Genomic DNA, 17,526 nt, shown 5'->3' with positions numbered 1-17,526 from the left:
CCCTTCTCAGAACAATAGACATTTTAATATATATTTTCAATTTACCATATTAAAGCCAACATGATTATTTTTTATATTACCATGATCATTGCAAATGCTGTATCATAAATATTTAGTTATTTGTACATTTTTTTTTCAGGTCCATTATAGAAATTTTAAAAATAAAGTGTAGAACAAACTTAATAATCTGGGATTTTTGGTTTTTAATTGAGCCCATTTCAGTTTTTACATTCAAGCCCTTCAATGTTTAGTCAAAAAGGCTTCATATAATAAAGGACAGATTAAACTCATCGTGTTTTGTTCACACAATGAAAATGTAAAATTATTGCATGTATTTGCAATTAAATAAAAGATATAAAAAGGCAATATTGGCAAAAGCACAGACGTGGTGGTGTAAGTGCATTTTACAAAAAATAAACTCTGAGTTTTTAAATGTTACCTCTGTGAGCGTGTGGAGTGTGACGGTGTGAAGCAGGAAAATGGTCAAATAGAGACAGCTTTGGTAAAAAAAAGAAAAAAAAATGTAGAGATTAACAGGAAGACATGGCAAACATCTCTTTTGTGCTTACTCTGCCCCTTGCAGGCAGCACTTTGTATTTTAACCCTTCCACCTATTTCTTTGTTCATCTCTGCAGCCTGTTTGCATAACATTCCCCTGCTCATGAGGTTCTTTTCCCTGTTTTGTCCATCAGTGCCAGTCTTCATCATCGTTGTCCTCTCCTTCGGATGAGTCGTCCTGGCTGCTGACCTCTCCCTGCTGTGCCGCTCTGTCCCCCTCTCTTTCCTGATGAGCCGCTGCTTTAGCTGCTGCAGCCAGCTTCCTGGCTCTAGCCTGAGCTGCTGCCTTCTCCTCCTCCTCTTTAAGCCGCAGAGCTGCGGCCTTCTTCTCCTGCTCAGCGTGGCTTTTCATGTGGGCACTTCGACTCTTCACTTTATTAAACACCCTATATAGAAAGATAATCGCATTCATTTGTGTTTTAAAGTTCACTAAAAGTTGGAGAATGAACATTTTTAACACTTCTTGCTGACAAATATCCTAATATTTCAGGTAAAATCCAAACATTCTGTTACTTAGCTAGTACTTCACTTTTAATAGACTGGCATTAGGTGAACTTTGCTGCCAGCTAATTGACCTTGTAAGGATAAAAAGTTATATACAGGCTTGTTAAGTGTAATAATTATAACTCACAGCAAATTAAAACTCTGAATTCAGCTTCTCAGAAAATATAATTATTACATAAGACATAAAAATGATATGTTATGGCACTAACATAACAGCAGTCAGTCATCATCAACCCTCCACAATGAGCCACAAAAGGTCACTGCTAAAGAAGCTGGCTTTCACAGAGTGCAGCTTCCAAGTATAATTAATAGAAAGCTTAGTGGTAGGAATAAGTGTAGTAGAAAAATGTGCTCAGGCAACAACAATAACCACAGAAGGACATACAACTGAATTACGGCACTGCCGAACCAGAGACAACATCAGAAGTGCTTACATGGGCTTAGGAAAAAAAAAGTCAAGATTGTTACTCATTGATCCAAAGTCCTCTTTTCAGATGAAAGTAAAATTTGCATTTCATTTGAAAATAAAGGTTCTAGAGAGTTGATGAAGCATACAGACTCTGGTTGTGCAAAACCAAACATTTTTCTTTCACTAAAAGTTCCATTAATATGCCTAGATACAGCATTCAGAATAGCTAGCCTCTTTAGCAATGACTCCGTGTGAATGATTTCAATGACTGTCTGTTGGACAGCGATTGCAGGGCAACCGTCGAGGTGAGCAGTCTTCCCCATGATTGAATTACTAAAATAAAAAAAAACTTTTCACTGATATTTTAGTTATTTTATGGTAATGCAGCATGGAACAGGTTTCCAAAAAAAAAGAAACAAACACATGAAAATAGTATAAATGTCCTGATTTAATCCCTTATATTCTTCGAACAGAAAGAAAATTGAGAAAATATGACATATGTCAAAAATTGTTTCAGTTTTATTATGGCTCTAATTTAATGAGATTTCTGCTGTTCTAGAGTGACGCCAAGTGGTTGTCAGAGGTAGCAACAAAAAAAATCTATTTTGTATAACTATAAACTACCACACTAAACGCAATTAGGATCCTTGTTAATAAATGTTTACTTTCATACTTTATCCTGCTTATTAGGTTAAAGTATAACTAAATCTTTCTCCAAGAGGAAATGCTGAAGACACCTGCAAAAACTGAACATTTATAATCTTATGCATTCAGTTTTAAACGCAAAGTGAAACACTGAAAATTAATTTTGCTGTCTGCATTGAAGGCCCCCTTGGTATCAGACTAACACTACACCACAACATTGGTATAGGTGAGGTCTAGGGTGCATCAAAAACAGTGTGCAACCTATTACACTTAACCTATTCACAACAGTTTTAACCACATAGAATACTTTTGAAGGGCAGCCTGGTGGCAGCCATGACAGCTCGCTCAAGATATGCACTTCACAGACACTAGTGTAGATCGGTTATTCAAGACATGGAAGCAGGACTGACCCTGCTGTCTTCATTGTTATGCCCCAACCTTGTCTCCAGTCCTCCAAGTACCCCAACTGATTGCAGGCTTTAGGTACCACAGCTGCTATGCACTCCTAACACTTACTGGCTGTAATTAAAAAAATCTCATCAAGTAACTGAAATAAAAGAAAATCCTGAGCACGCATGGAGATATCTACATGCACAGCGGTCAATGGGCTCCCAGCTGGGGAGAAGTGCACACAACTCCAAATTACCTGCATCCTTTCATACTAATACTAATTACTTCTCCAAAGCAAAGCTGAAATACAGAGAAGGTGCAAAAACCTCCTTCACATTAAGACTGAAACTGATGGTTGAAGAGCAGAAACCTCATATCTATAGAGAAATTCTGCAGATCATTCGAAGTGATACCAATCGCCGTAGCACTGTGATAGGACGGCTTGCAAAGCAGCTAGGGCAAACCCATGTGCTGAGTACCCAGAGACCAATACGGTCGAGATCGTTTTCCAAATTTCAAACAGTTTTAGAGACCCTGGAAACTAAATGGTGATGCTAATCTGGTGTGGAGGGGTTCCAAACCGAAAAGCTTCTAATGCAGTCCAGCAAACTTAACCTTACAAACACCACAGGGATCAATTCCAATCATAGTGAAAATCTGCAGCAGGAAAACTCTACTTCCTTTCTAAAAGTGATTGAAAAACGGCCTTACCTGCCACATTTCTTGCATGGAAACACTTCATTGGGATCCTGCGGTGGCTTCGTTGGAGCTTTGGTTTTCTTCACGGCAGCTTCGGCCCGAGGCCTGTGAGGCACCGATGAGTGATGAGCCTCCTTACTCACTGGGTCTGGCTCTTTGATGACCAGAACTGTCCCTGTCTGAAGCAACAATAACATGTGGGCGTTGACTGTATAAAGAATGTCAGTCGGCTTCTTTATGAACATGTATGTGAGGTGATGGTCAGCCATCGTAGAGGATTACAGAGTACTTACTACATAGTCATGAGCCTGTAGTGACTGAGCCACCCTCGCCTGCTGTTTGCTTTCGTAGCTATCATATGAAGGATCTTCCTTTTTTTCCTCTTCTTCTGCCTCTCCTTGAACTAATTTTGGGTGATGTGAGCTCTGCCATGAATTCCACCACAGACATTAAATTAATGGGTGGAAAAAAGGGTCAGGAATTTTGCATTTTTGATGTTCAAACGTAAGATTATGATTAGGTTTTTACTTCTGTGTAAGTAAATATATATATTTTTTTCAGATTTTCTATGGTTTTCATCACTTCTGCTTTCCCACCCTGTTACCCTGAATAATCAGTTTTGGTGCCTCTTTACTCCTTGTATAGTATTTATGGCTTTGTTCTTAAACAAGTCAGTCAGAACTCCCAGTTCTTTAACAAAAGGACAAATTAATCCTTATTGAAAAGTTTAGAATTTTTGTTTTTAAGGGGATGCAAAAGCAGTGGATTGTTGGACAACTGTGTGTTTTCAGAGAATAGCCCAAAACAATAAGTGAAACCTCTATTTTTGCTCATATTTGACCATCAAGGCACTCAATCTGAACCATCTAAACACTGGAGTACTTGTACAGCCCGGTTCCTCCAATTCAGATATTTTCACTAAGTATTGTATATTTTATAATTTTAACCACACTTATCGACATCTTATGTAAAAAAAAGAAAAAAAAGAAAAAACAAACAAACATAGAAACCTAACATTCAACGCTACCTTAACATCCACCACAGCCTCAGAGTGGTTCTCCACAGGTGAATCTGGAGGGCCGAAGGTTAAGATACCGTTTCGACCAACCTTCACCTGCTTCTTGTACGTATAGTAGAACTCCACGCACTGAGCCACAGTCTTAGTCTGTACCTAAAAAGAAAAACATCCAAGACACAAGCACATGCAAATTTATCTTCAAACATAAATCCAGACACTGATCTGTTCTACTCTGTAGAAGTTCAAGATATACATGTATAATTTTATTTTTTGGATAAGAGACTATTATCCAGGGTTCCTTCACATTAATTACAGTTTTTTATGTAAAAAATGTACAAAATCCACACCTTTTCAGACGCAAGAGTTTTCATCCCTTTTCCCCTAATTTTACAATATAAATGCAAGTTGTCAAGGTTTTGAAAAGGCACTTGCAAAACCTACAGACTGTAAGGTAGGAAGGATGGATTGAAGTAGGCAGCAAAAGTCAAGAAAAACATGAGTTGATGGATCAACAATCCTATAGACAAAAGATGGATGGATGAACTTTAAGGGTAGGATAGGAAATACAGTCTGGAAAATCAAATAATTCTCCTGCATTTCTCCAGAAAATCGAAATAATCAAATCAAATTCCAAACTTTTCCAGGTGAGATAAGAACTCTGTAACTCTCTGCCTCATGCCCCAGTTATTGTTCTGATTCTACAACCCAGACTTCCTGCTGTAGAGAGGATGTGATTGAGTAACTCTGATTTTCTTCTCTTTGAACTTCAAGAAAATTCAAAAAAAAAAAAAAAAAAAAGCAACATAAAACAAAAACTTCCTGTCTGCAAAGGGATGTTTTCCATTACATCTGAGTAAAGTAAATGACGCAAATGACATCTTAGCTCTCAAATGCCTTTATTAGTATGTTTAGGATTCTTATTAGGGCTGCACACCAATTGCAGTTTTCTGGGCAATCACTGATCTTAAAAAAACCTGCCCATTCTGATTTTGGCCGATACCAATTCTTTTTTAATAAGTGACACTGTCAGGTGTTATAAGGTCACAATACACCTTCAATGTTCCAATCTTATTTTATTGAAAAACACTGAACAATAAATAAATAACACACACTTGTTTTAATTGCACATGAGGTAGTGCTCTGGCAGAGCCGCATTTTAAAATCAAACAAAACTTGCACAACAGGTTAGACAAGTAGATAAGATCGTTTCATGTGTTAGTATCAGCCGTTCACAGATCACCCAAAATTAAGGAAATCGGGGCCAATCAATTGGCCGGGTGATCCATCGGTGCACCCCTAATTCTTATTATACGAAAAATAATTGTTCCCCCTGCATGATGAAAGCATCACCCTCACCAGTTTCTGCACCAGGAAGAAGTCCTTCCTGTAGGCAGTGATCCCCTTGTTGAAGTAACACTTCTCCTCCGCCGTCCAGCTGTCAGAGCCTGGGAGGATGGTAAAATCAATATTTAGAATGAAATTGAAAACCAGAAAGAAAAGAAAGTTGAAGATAGATGTGAGGGTTATGTGTGGAAGGCAATGAAGCTTTCTCACCTGAGTAGTGATAATCTGCCAGGTGCTGGCCTTTGGGGAAAATTGGGTGTTGAAGCATCAAACGCTCCAGTGTTTCCTTTATATTAAGCAAAGTTAATGCAAAATAAAACTTGCAGATATTAAGCTCAAATTAATCATGATTAGTCTCTTTACTCACAAATATATTGCCTCCACATTCATGTAAACAGTGTAAAACCAGCTCCTGATTGGTTCCTCCTCCACTAAAAACACTCGAACAAGCCAGGTTCATCAAATGTTCTACTGAAATAAAGAAGCAAGGGGAAAATTGGGGGAAAAAGTTCACAAAAGATTGATAAAATAGTCCATAAGAAAAACCTACTGGTCTCCTCGTCGCCGTGTTTTTGGTTGGAGTTAGTCAAAGGATGCCAGACCAAGTCGGCTTTATGCTGGTCCATCTGAGAGGATGGCTGATCTTGCAAATTGGGTATTTCTGCTTGGTACTGCTGCCCAATATTGATACGGCTGAACCCCAACACAAAGCAAAGAGATATAGAAATGTAATCGACACTACAACAAAGACATGAAAGAAATCTGTTCAAATCTATGATGTGATGCTCACGGTTCAAGGCACACGGGTGTGGCATCAGTGATCAAGGGCAAGACTGGAGGTGTGATTTCTGAACTCGCTAAGAAAAACAAATAAACGAATAGTTAGGTGTTATCTAAAACAAAGTGATCGGCAGAAGTCATCTGAGACTTACTGGAACGCAGCAGGCTACGTGTCCCAGACTTTGGAGTAGCCGGAGGGGGCAGGATCTGGTTGCTTACGGCTATGTTGGTGAGGAAGGTGGTGAAGTAGAGCCCCGTCCCTCCCCGGACAGGCGACAGGATGGGAGGAGGCGTGTATGGCGGCAGGGCATGCAGATTGTCCGGCAGGCGGACCGGAGACCGCAAGTTACTCTGGTAGTGGGTAATGCTAGAGTAGACAGACGGAGGGATGAAGGTGGATGGTTTGGGGAGAGGGATGATGAGGGGCTCGGGACGAGTCCGGCGCTTGAACTTAGTCTTCCCATCTTCTTCCATCCCCGAATCACTTTCCCCATCCTGGAATAATAAAGAAAGTGGCACAATTTAAAGTTTACCAAGTTTTCCTCTGAAAAGTTGCTTCTCTAACTTCGATGACAAGTGCACCAGCAACTGATCAGTACTGTGTGCAGCTTACAACAGTATACCATATTTACAAAATATGCATTTTATACACACCCTCCGGTCACCCTTCTTATGTAGGGGGACCACCACCCCAGTCTGCCAATCCAGAGGCATTGTCCCTGTCCGCCACACAATGTTGAAGACCATGTCAACCATGACAGCCCCACAAAATCCAAAGACTTGAGGTACTCAGGGCGGATCTCTTCCAACCCCGAAGCCGCAGAGCTTTTTAACCACCTCGGTAACTTCAGCATGGGTGATGAAAGAGTCCAACCCCGAGTCCCCAGCCTCTGTTTCCACCAGGGAATGCGTGATGGCAGGATTGAGGAGATCCTCGAAGTACTCCTTCCACCGCCCGATAATGTCCCCAGTCGAGGTCAGCAGCTCCCCACTGTAAACAGTGTTGGCGAAGCACTGCTTCCCCCTCCTGTGGCACCGGACGGTTTGCCAGAATCGCTTCGGGGCCAACCGGTAGTCCTTCTCCATGGCCTCACCAAACTCCTCCCAGGTCCGAGTTTCTGCCTCTGCCACAGCCCGGGCCGCGGCACCACGGTACCCATCAGCCGCCTCAGGAGTCCCACAAGCCAACCACAGCCGATAGGACTCCTTCTTCAGCTTGACAGCGTCCCTTACTGCCGGTGTCCACCACCGGGTTTGGGGATTGCCGCCGCGACAGGCACCACAGACCTTACGGCCGCAGCTACAGGCGGCAGCATCGACAATAGATGCGGAGAACATGGTCCACTCGGACTCTATGTCTCCAACATCCCCCGGAATCTACTCAAAGCTCTCCCGGAGGTGGGAGTTGAATACATCCCTGGCCAAGGGGTCCACCAGATGTTCCCAGCAGACCCTCACTATGCGCTTGGGCCTGCCAAGTCTGTCCGGCTTTCTCCTCCTCCAGCGGATCCAACTCACCACCAGGTGGTGATCAGTGGACAGCTCAGCCCCTCTCTTCACCCGAGTGTCCAAAACATGCAGCTGAAGCTCTGATGATACGACAACAAAGTCGATCATTGACCTCCTGCCTAGGGTATCCTGGTGCCAAGTGCACTGATGGACACCCTTATGTTTGAACATGGTGTTCATTATGGACAATCCGTGACTAGCACAAAAGTCCAATAACAAAACACCGCTCGGATTCAGATTGGGGAGGCCATTCCTCCCGATCACGCCTCTCCAGGGGGCACTGTCATTTCCCACGTGGGCGTTGAAGTCCCCCAGCAGAATAATGGAGTCCCCGGGAGGGGCACTATCCAGCACCCCCGACAGGGACACCAAGAAGGCCGGGTACTCCGCACTACCACTCGGCCCGTAGGCTGAAATGATAGTCAGAGACCTGTCCCCAACCCGAAGGCGCAGGGATGCGACCCTCTCATCCACTGGGCTAAACCCCAACACTAGACGGCTGAGCTGGGGGGCGACAAGCAAACCCACCCCAGCCCGCCGCCTCTCCCCGTGGGCCACTCCAGAGTAGAAGAGAGTCCAACCCCTCTCAAGGAGATGGGTTCCAGAGCCCACGCTGTGCGTGGAGGCGAGCCTACCTATTTCTAGTCGATATCTCTCGACCTCCCGCACAAGCTCAGGCTCCTTCCCCCCCACGAGGTGACATTCCACGCCCCTAGAGCCAGCCTAAGCATCCGGGGATCGGGCCGCCGAGGTCTCCACCTTCGTCCGCCGCCCAATCATCTTTGCACCGGTCCCTCACAGTTCCCCCTGCAGGTGGTGGGCCCACTGGGGGATGGTCTCGCGTCTCTTGCTCGGGCTTGGCCCGGCCAGGTCCCGCGAGGAGCAACCCAGCCAGCAGGCGCTCTCCGACAAGTGCCGACCCCAGGCCTGGCTCCAGGGTGGGACCCCGGCTCCGCGGTACCGGGCGACATCATGTGCCTCGATTTCGTTGTCGTCATGAGGGGTTCTTGACCCGCTCTTTGTCTGACTCGTCACCTAGAGCCTATTTGCCATGGGAGACCCAACCAGAGGCATTTAAGCCCCAGACAACATAGCCTCTAGGATCATTCGAGCACTCAAACCCCTCCACCACGTTAAGGTAGCGCTTCAAGGAGGGAGGAGCGTGATCCCCCTGTAGGTTCCAACTACAGGGGGATCACACTCCTCAGCCTCCCTGGTAAGGCCTACGCCAGGGTATTGGAGAGGAGAGTCCGGCTTCAGGAGGAGCAGTGTGGTTTTTGTCCCGGCCGTGGAACACTGGACCAGCTCTATACCCTCTACAGGGGTTTGCCTAACCGGTCCACATGTGTTTTGTGGACCTGGAGAAAGCATTCGACTGTGTCCCTCGTGATGCCCTGTGGGGGGTGCTCCCCCGCGACCCGGTCCCGGATAAAGCGGAAGACGACGAGTACATGTGCATTTTATACAATTTACAAAATATACATTTTAAGCTCTACAAGGATTACTGAAGCTTTTGGAACCTGACATTTATGCTGCTACTGTAAGAACACTCAGATCCGGTTTAGAAATATTTGACAACAGAATGTCCAATTGGTGATTTTAAAGTAAGATGGTGTGTGTGTGTGTGTGTGTGTGTGTGTGTGTGTGTGTGTGTGTGTGTGTACAGTACTGTAAAAATAGTATTTGCCCCGTTACAGATTACTTTTGATTTTTTTGTAAATGTTTCAGATCAAACAATTTTTTATATTAGATAAAACAATCAGGAAATACAAAACGCAGTTATTAAATCATGATTTCCTTAATTGAATCAAAAAAGGCTTTCTAAACCACCCTGATGAAAATGTGTTTGCACTTTTTTAAACCATGGGTTAACTCTGAGCAAAATTTTCTGGAAAGCTGAGCTTATTTTAACTAGCCACACCCAGGTCTGGTTACTGTGAGAGCTCTACAATCCAAAAAAATAAATTAATCAAACCTGAAGTAAGCAAAAAGATCTCAAAAACCAAAACACCATACCCGGATCTAAAGAAATTCAAGAATAGGGGAGAAACTAAGTCACTGACCTCTATCAGTCTGGAATGAGGTTAGAAAGCCTTTTTCCAGGCTGTGGTGCTATAGGGAACCACAGTGAGAGTCATCATCCACAAATAGCTAGGGCTGCAACTAATGATTATGTTGCCAATCAATTCATCTATAGACTAGTTTTTGAATTATTAAATTAATAATCGGATAGCACAAGGTGCTTAATAGGAGATTTTTTTTCAGAAGTTGAACCAGGTGAGGCTAAAACTATGCAACTTGAGGAGTTCTGGATACTGGGGAAAAATGGCATCAATGGAAGAACACTAAGACAAAAACCACTGCTGACCAAAAAGAACACAAAGGCCCATCTCACATTTGCCAAATAAAATCCTGATGATCTTGTTGGGAAATGTTGTATGTAATGACAAGACAAAAGCAGACCTTTTTAAAAGGTGTGTGTCCTGCCACGTCTGCATTTTAGAAAAAATAAAAAATAAATCACACTGACAGTCAAAAATAATGCTAGTAGAATGCTATTCTGTGGCTACTTTGCTGCGTCGGGAGCATACCAGCCCAATAGCATAGAATATACTCTAGGAGAATGTCTGACCATCAGTTTGTGATATTAAGCTGAAGGACATTTCAGTTACAATGCCGGACAACAATCTGAAGCTCACAAGCAAGTTCACCTCTGCTAAAAAAAACTAAACAAAAAAAAAATAAAGATTTTAAAGGCGCCTAATCAAACTTTGGACTTAAATCTGACTGAAATGCTCTGACAGGAACTTAAAAAAGGCAGCTCTTGTCGAAAACCCTCTATTGTAGCTGAATTCAAACAATTCTGCAAAGAAGAGAGGGCCAAGATTCCTCCACAGCCAAGTAAAGACTTGCTGTAAAATATCACGAACGCTGCAACCCTTTCGTAACCACCAACAGTTTCACAACTATTTATAAGGTTTAAGGGCCTATTATTGGTTACATATGGCCAAGCTGATTTGAATAATTTCTTGCCTTTAATAAAATAAATCATAATCTGTCTGATAAAAAGTTTTTTTATGATCTAAAGTCAAGGTTTGTAAGATACATTTAACATATGCCAACTTCATAAAACAAATCTACCAACACAGTAAGGCAACCAGGCCCACCATACTACCAAGACAGGTTAAAAAAAGGTGAAGATAAAAGCAGTGCAAAAGTCTCTCCTTCAACAGGGAACCAACCTGGCCAAGACTCTCGGTCACAGAGTTTCTGAGCGAACGGCGCCGAGCCACGATCACAGAGGGTTTGCGATCCGCCTGGCCTGCGGTGCGCTCAACCTGGCCAGCACAACCCTGAGTCCAGCCACCCTGAGACTCTGCCTGATTCTTGTGCACGGGCACAGACACTGGGATCACCAGGGGCACTATGTTGGAGGGGGCGACCTCCTGCAGAGGAGAAGACAACGGAGAGAACAAGAAACAGCCATGTCAGAAAAGTAGAGGGGAACATTGAAAAAGAGATTGAGAAATAAAAAGAGGAAGAAAGTGTCATCTCAAAATGTGGTGCAATAGCAAAAAAACAAACTTGAACAGTGATTCATTTTCACAAACTTCACAAAAGGTTTAATTTGTACTGTCTCAGTAAATTAAATAAGAAATTGACCAGTCATAACAGCTTTAAATTCTAAAACCGAGACAAATAGTTGTATCTCAGCTGTGTGCTTTCTCATTTTTCATGACACTGGTATTTCTGCTTAAACTGAAAGTTTTTTACACTAATTCAAGATTTATGAAGTGGGAAGTGAAAACTACAAATCACTTCCACAATTTTAAATTTGAGGAAAAGTCAGAGCCTTCACGAACACTGGCAGCATGAACACCATTTCTTCTAATCAAGAAAAACAACTTTCCAACCATAAAAAACCCCCAGCTCTGGCTTGTGAATTGGCTGCACGAAACCAGTTTGGGGAGAACGGGAGCACGGCTGTGCAGGTTGACAGCTCGGCCCCTCCCTGCCTCCACTTAGCAGAATAGAGGCCTGAAGAATGTGGAGGTGTGCAGACATGCAGCCGCTCCAACTGCACATCCAGCGTGCACGCTCCTTCAACGAGCCTCTTAACCCCTTCGGGGCAGAGATCTCTGTGTGCCTGTGTTTAAATATTGAGTTTGCACTAAAAGAGCTGCAAAAAAACAAAAACAAAAAACAACGCCTAACAGGGTGCAGTACCTACTGTGTAAACATGATCAATCCTCAACAGCGGCAGTATGGCGTGTCTTACAAAGATAACACTCTCAGTGTGGAATAAATCCAGAGCAGGAAATCTTCAACCAGGTTGTTGCAGGTTGCAGCAGAACGTGGTGGGAAATTATAAACTGCATGGCCGAGCTCTCTTAAAGAGTTGAAATTGGACAGCTGCAGGCGTTTTGTAAACCATAGGGAAGTTCTGCATAGAAACAAGGCTCTTCCTCCTTATACAGCTGCTTACCAACTTTGCCTGATATAAAAATTTGCTTTCACTTGCCCAAATAGGCTACCTTTGCTGTACCCACCTAACTCAAAGCCAACATATAAAGCAAAGGAAAATAAGTATTGAAAACTATTTTTCTCTGTGGCTCCATTGTGCCGCTTCGTATCGTATTGTTAAAACATAAAAATCAGACTGGGCCTAACTCCACATGCTACCCGGCTCTTGGTGCAGTCTATAGTCATCTCCCACTTTGATCACTGCAAAACCCATGAGGACCTAAGATCTACGCTGTACTTCCCTACCGTTTCTACTACACCATCACTTTCTGAACTTCCCTCTATGCCTGCACTGTCACCTCTAAAACAACCTTAATTGTGTTAGAGGTGACAATAAGTTGCTTATCGTTAGATTTGATATTAACTGCATTGTTATATCCTCATTTTTAAGTCCCTGTTGGTAAAAGCATGTGTTAAACGCATATAAACATAAACATGTTTCTAATGGAGGCATTGACGTGAAATTTATAGCAGATGTCGGTAATGAACCAGATAATCCACACATACAATGAAACCAAAGCAAACTGTCCCATATTTTTGAAATATGTGTAATAAAAAGTGTTTGTGTGACTTTAAGTAGGTTAAATTTCAGATTTTCCAAGACCATTACAATTTAAATTGAAGACGTACGGAAATCTGGCTCTGGCAGTTGATTACACTCTTTTTGCACCTTAGTAACTGACGTTATTTATAATACAGTACAGTACTGTTGCTGTACAGTACTGTTGAATTTACACTTTCTGGAAAGAGCTGGTTGTGGATACTGTGAAAAGAATCTTTTGATTTTAATCCCCTAAACAAATAATTTCTCAAACTGAAATTGAATTGAATGGAAAAAAGAAGCAATGAACAGAAGCACATTTAAGACACAACTAAATAGAATTTAAGACCTACGATGGAAAATTAGACCTACAGTAGAAAATCTGGAAAAAGTTCAAAATTTTCAAGGCGTAAAAATGAGATGATAAAATTTTGACTTTTTAAGACCCAGCAGAAACCCTGAATAAACATAGGATGAATGGAAATAAGCACTGAACACATGAAGAAAAGAAAATCCAAGAAGGCAGAGAAAAATACTTGAAACCAGTTTTCAGAAAGAAATCCTGCTCTCTATTAAAATTATGCCAAGTGGTTTTAGTCCAGATTGTTGGCCTATAAAATGGTTTTTAAATACAAAAGAGCCAGAAGAATCTCAAAGTGGGAAACAACAAAGAGCTCTCTCAAAACCTTTACAGCCTCAGTGTTGCAGACCAAGCTGATAGAAATTCATCTGTTTCCAATGCTAAGCTTCTCAATGTCCCAGTGAGCACCGTTATGGCCATGATCTAGGAGCGGAAAAAACACTTCACATTAAACCAGGGATGACCAGGTGCCCCTCATGTGATATCTGACAGAGTAGCCAGAAAAGAATAGTCAGTAGAGTTGTCCAAAAGCTATAGGACCATTTGTAGAGAGCTTTTGGAAGACCTGGAATTATAGTTGTTTTAAATAAAACAATAAGGAATGGACTCAACAGCACTAATCTCTAGAAAAACTCGCTGAGCAAGACTCCACTCTTGAAGAAAAAGCATGCTAAAGCTCAATTTGGACCAGCCAATGAAATACTGGACGAACAAAGTCTGGTGGGAAGTAACCATGCCCACAGCCTGTTATGAGGAGAAATGAAAATCTAATTGCTTTAACATTTTAAGATTGTTTCTCTCAAAGACTAGGTCAAAATGCCAATTGGGTAATGCATGTCTAGTTGAAGCTTTAATTACCAAAATAAGCACATACTTATTTGTTTAATTTTATTTCACATAACCTAAGTTCTTCACTTATTTGTGTTCATTTCTTTTTGTGTGGATTGATTCTATTGTTACTGTTATCCAACGTGAATTATATATTACTAGTCCTATCAGATACTGAGAAAAACATCGATGTATTCAAGACTTATTTTCCCCACTAATTTTTTTTTTTTACTGTTTGCACAATAAGTTAATAAATTGGATACAACAGTGTAAGTGTTGATTTTTTTTTTAACCTTGGCAGCTTTAGCAGGCAGGGACTCCATTTCTGAAGCCTTCTGAGCAAGAGTTTCCAGGTTGATCTCTTTGGAAGCCCTCCTCCTCCTGCGGGTGGTGTGTATAACCCCTCCTGTCGCTGCTTGGCTTTCCCCTCCCTTTGCAGCTGGGACACCTGTTACTCCATTCTGGGGCGGCGGCGGCTCTTTGGAGGCTTGGGACCACATGTTTACAGGAGGAGGACCCAGTGGGGACTGTCCCTCTCTGGAAAGGCGGCGTGAGCGTCGAGGGGCCGCGGAAGCTGAGTCCACACAATCTACGGGATTTGTGGTAGCAACATTTTCAGAGCACAGATCGGGTATTGGTGACGCGTCGGCAGTTTGAGGCTCTGATTCCGGCTCCATTGGTTGTGCATCATCTTCTTTAGCTCCAGAGTCAGGTGGAAGAGGCTCGGGAGGTGGATAAGCTCCAAAATTTTGGGCTTGCTGCTGCACTTTGGGTTGAACCTGAGGTTGTGTTGTTTCTGGCTGTGAAACATTCTGTTGCATCTGCTGCTGCATCTGCTGAAGTTGCTGTTGCTCCTGCAGCTGTTGCTGGTGATACTGTTGCTGTATTTGCTGCATCTGCTGCTGCTGGATTTGGTGCTGCTGCATTTGGTGTTGCTGTTGTTGCTGCAAATGCTGCTGCTGCAGCTGAAGATGATGCTGCTGGTGCATGTGTTGCTGCTGTTGTTGTTGTTGGTGGTGATGATGCATTTGTTGCTGCTGCATCTGATGCAGAAGCTGCTGCTGAGTTTTAGGCTGCTCTCCGTAGATCATTCCCTTGTTCGCTGGGAAAACTGAGTAATAACCGGATGAAAACTGCGGCTTGTTGGGTCTGAACGAGGCCTGGAAAGGTTGCAAAATGGGCCCCTGCATGGTGTGGGCTGGCACATGGGGCTGGCCCTGGAGATCCACACCTTTGTGGCCATGCTGATAAGCTTGTAGCTGGGCCTGATGCATTACAGCAGCAGTGGTGTGCTGCTCCCATTCGAGCCCCCTTCCCTGAGTTTGAGCCTGGGCGGCATCTCTGTAAACTTCCACAGGTGCTGAAAGCTGGTTTTCAGCTCCCATCGGCATAGCTACCCCCTCATGAACTCCTTTATGGAAGGCCATCTGATCCCTGACGTTCACACCACTCACATACGGGCCAAAATTCTGGCCCCAGGCTGGCACTGGAGCTTCCTGGGTCCACCCCGGTGCCTGTAAAGAGTCCTGCATCCATTTTACAGAAGAAGCCTGCTGATAGTGTGGCAAACTTTGGTGCCCTTTCTCTGGGTTATAAACACCAGAGCTGCTTGCAGAGTCACCGTGGCTTGCTTTTAAAGCAGGAGGTCCCATACCATAATAAACCTCCCCCGTGTGCTGCACTCCTTCTTTCATGGCTGGAGTCCGATGCTTGCTCTTGTCAGTGTTAACCTGAGAAGGGAGACTCATAGCAGTCTCCTAACAGTCTCCTAAGATTAGAAAATGTTTTTTGTCTGAATCTGTGAGCGTGCAAAACTTGGTATATGCCTCTTTAGTGTGCTACCGCTGCCCGCGGTCGTGAAATTCTTTAATTGTGTATACAGAGGTATCTGGGAGGAAACATAAAATCCCAAAGGAAAGTGCAGGGTGGGGAACATGCAGCCGTCTTTCTTCAATTAAATCTGAGGTCTGCTGTCCAATCTTCTCAACATCTTCAGGAAGCTAGACCTTATAGAAGACACACACAGAGAACAAAAAAAAAATCACAAATTAGTTCCTTAAAGTGGGAAAGCATTGCGAGTTTACAGCGGATTTACAGTCGCCAGCAGCAAAGAGGAAACTGAGGCCTACACCAGCAAACGGCCTTGTGTGAAAAGTGAAATTGTAAAGCAGAGCTGAGATAAAAAGGCTATGTTTGAATTTATGCGATCAGGTGCGTGCAGAGAAGACATTTGCAAGCTGAAGTTTTAAGGCAGCTGAAAACAGAAAACAAGGAGGCGCCTCCAGAGCGGAGCTGCCATTTGGCTTAACAAGAAATACAGGAAACGAAGGGGCTCTTGCAATCACCCGAGCGATAGCCAGTAATGTTCTGTTGCAAACAAGCAATAAGGAAGCGTCGCAGGAGCTGCGTGCTCTTAGGCAACACCGCTGATTAACGAACATTATTATAAAAGCCAGAGAGTTCATTTTACCTGATCAATGGTGCACAGACGACCCCCTGATCAGCCCCATGGAGTCACTTTGGTTTCGATCAAAGTCGACTGCACGCAGCTTCATAGCGGGTTTGTGCGCAGCAAATGTCACAACTCTGACAAGTTTCCATCGAGTTTCACTATGCACAATATGGCGATCAGGCGGTTTGACAGCAGCACGGAAAGACGCTCCAAAGTCCCGGCAGGCCAGCAGGACGCTTCTTAACGCCGTAGTTACAATGTTGCACACTGGATCCGCAAACCCTTGCACTTCCAGGAAAACATGTCCACAACTTTCCCCACTACACACCACATCACCGAGTGAAACACACATGAGACGGGTGCATGCGTTGAAATGCTGCCGTACAGCGGCTGGTGCGGGTATTTTCTCAAATTTAGAAATTGGTGCTGTAGGTTAAACGTGCTGCTCAGGGTTTATCCCGAGTGTTTGGAGCGCTGCGTAACCACGCAGACGTGCAGAAATGTTGATGCCTGTAAACGCAAGCAAAGCCTCACCCCAAAACAGCTCAACTCACATCCTGTTGTCCAATCCGGTCGTCTGACCAAGCCCGTCGCTGTATCCGTGTGCGCTTGTTTTTTACTTCAGGTTGTTCCGGATGCGGAGTCTTATCACGCAGACAGAGGTCGTTATTGAGCCGCAACCAAGTTTTCACAACTGCGGAGGTCAAATCCAAGCAAGTCTTCAATGTTCATAATCCATCTATCTATCTATCTATCTATCTATCTATCTATCTATCTATCTATCTATCTATCTATCTATCTATCTATCTATCTATCTATCTATCTATCTATCTATCTATCTATCTATCTATCTATCTATCTATCTATCTATCTATCTATCTATCTATCTATCTATCTATCTATCTATCTATCTATCTATCTATTTTTAATTCCACCTAGTTTTTTTTCTGAAAATATTAGACAA

General features: G+C 43.2%; 1 protein-coding gene across 2 annotated transcripts; it reads right to left on the bottom strand.

Annotated features, from left to right (window-relative positions):
• mideasa (mitotic deacetylase associated SANT domain protein a) lies at window positions 1-17,137 on the bottom strand. 2 transcript variants are annotated; one of them, XM_047388505.1, is made up of 13 exons: window positions 16,581-17,137; window positions 14,404-16,116; window positions 11,099-11,302; window positions 6,500-6,842; window positions 6,358-6,424; window positions 6,118-6,260; window positions 5,935-6,035; window positions 5,778-5,853; window positions 5,580-5,668; window positions 4,233-4,376; window positions 3,499-3,630; window positions 3,218-3,384; window positions 1-944 (listed from the first exon to the last, which is right to left on the bottom strand). In XM_047388505.1, exons 2-13 carry the CDS (start codon window positions 15,856-15,858, stop codon window positions 689-691), a joined length of 3,177 nt encoding a protein of 1,058 aa, XP_047244461.1. In that variant the 5' UTR covers window positions 15,859-16,116; window positions 16,581-17,137; the 3' UTR covers window positions 1-688. The 2 variants fall into 2 exon arrangements, with proteins under 2 accessions (XP_047244461.1, XP_047244460.1); XM_047388504.1 differs by having other exon boundaries at window positions 5,935-6,038; window positions 16,581-17,134.
• Window positions 17,138-17,526: the final 389 nt, after the last annotated feature.

The sequence above is a fragment of the Girardinichthys multiradiatus genome, chromosome 15 (assembly GCF_021462225.1).
Source record: "Girardinichthys multiradiatus isolate DD_20200921_A chromosome 15, DD_fGirMul_XY1, whole genome shotgun sequence".
NCBI lineage: Eukaryota > Metazoa > Chordata > Actinopteri > Cyprinodontiformes > Goodeidae > Girardinichthys > Girardinichthys multiradiatus.
The sequence above is the reverse complement of the archived record's forward strand: the minus strand, read 5'-3'. Positions and strand labels throughout refer to the sequence as shown.

Coding starts and splice junctions, on each gene's coding strand:
- mideasa (XM_047388504.1), bottom strand. CDS start 15,858: ATGAGTCTCCCTTCTCAGGTTAACACTGACAAGAGCAAGCATCGGACT. Junction 11,303..14,403: donor TGCCTGCTAAAGCTGCCAAG/GTTAAAAAAAAA, acceptor TCTCCTCTGCAG/GAGGTCGCCCCCTCCAACAT. Junction 4,377..5,579: donor TCTTCCTGGTGCAGAAACTG/GTGAGGGTGATG, acceptor TTTTCTTTTTAG/GTACAGACTAAGACTGTGGC.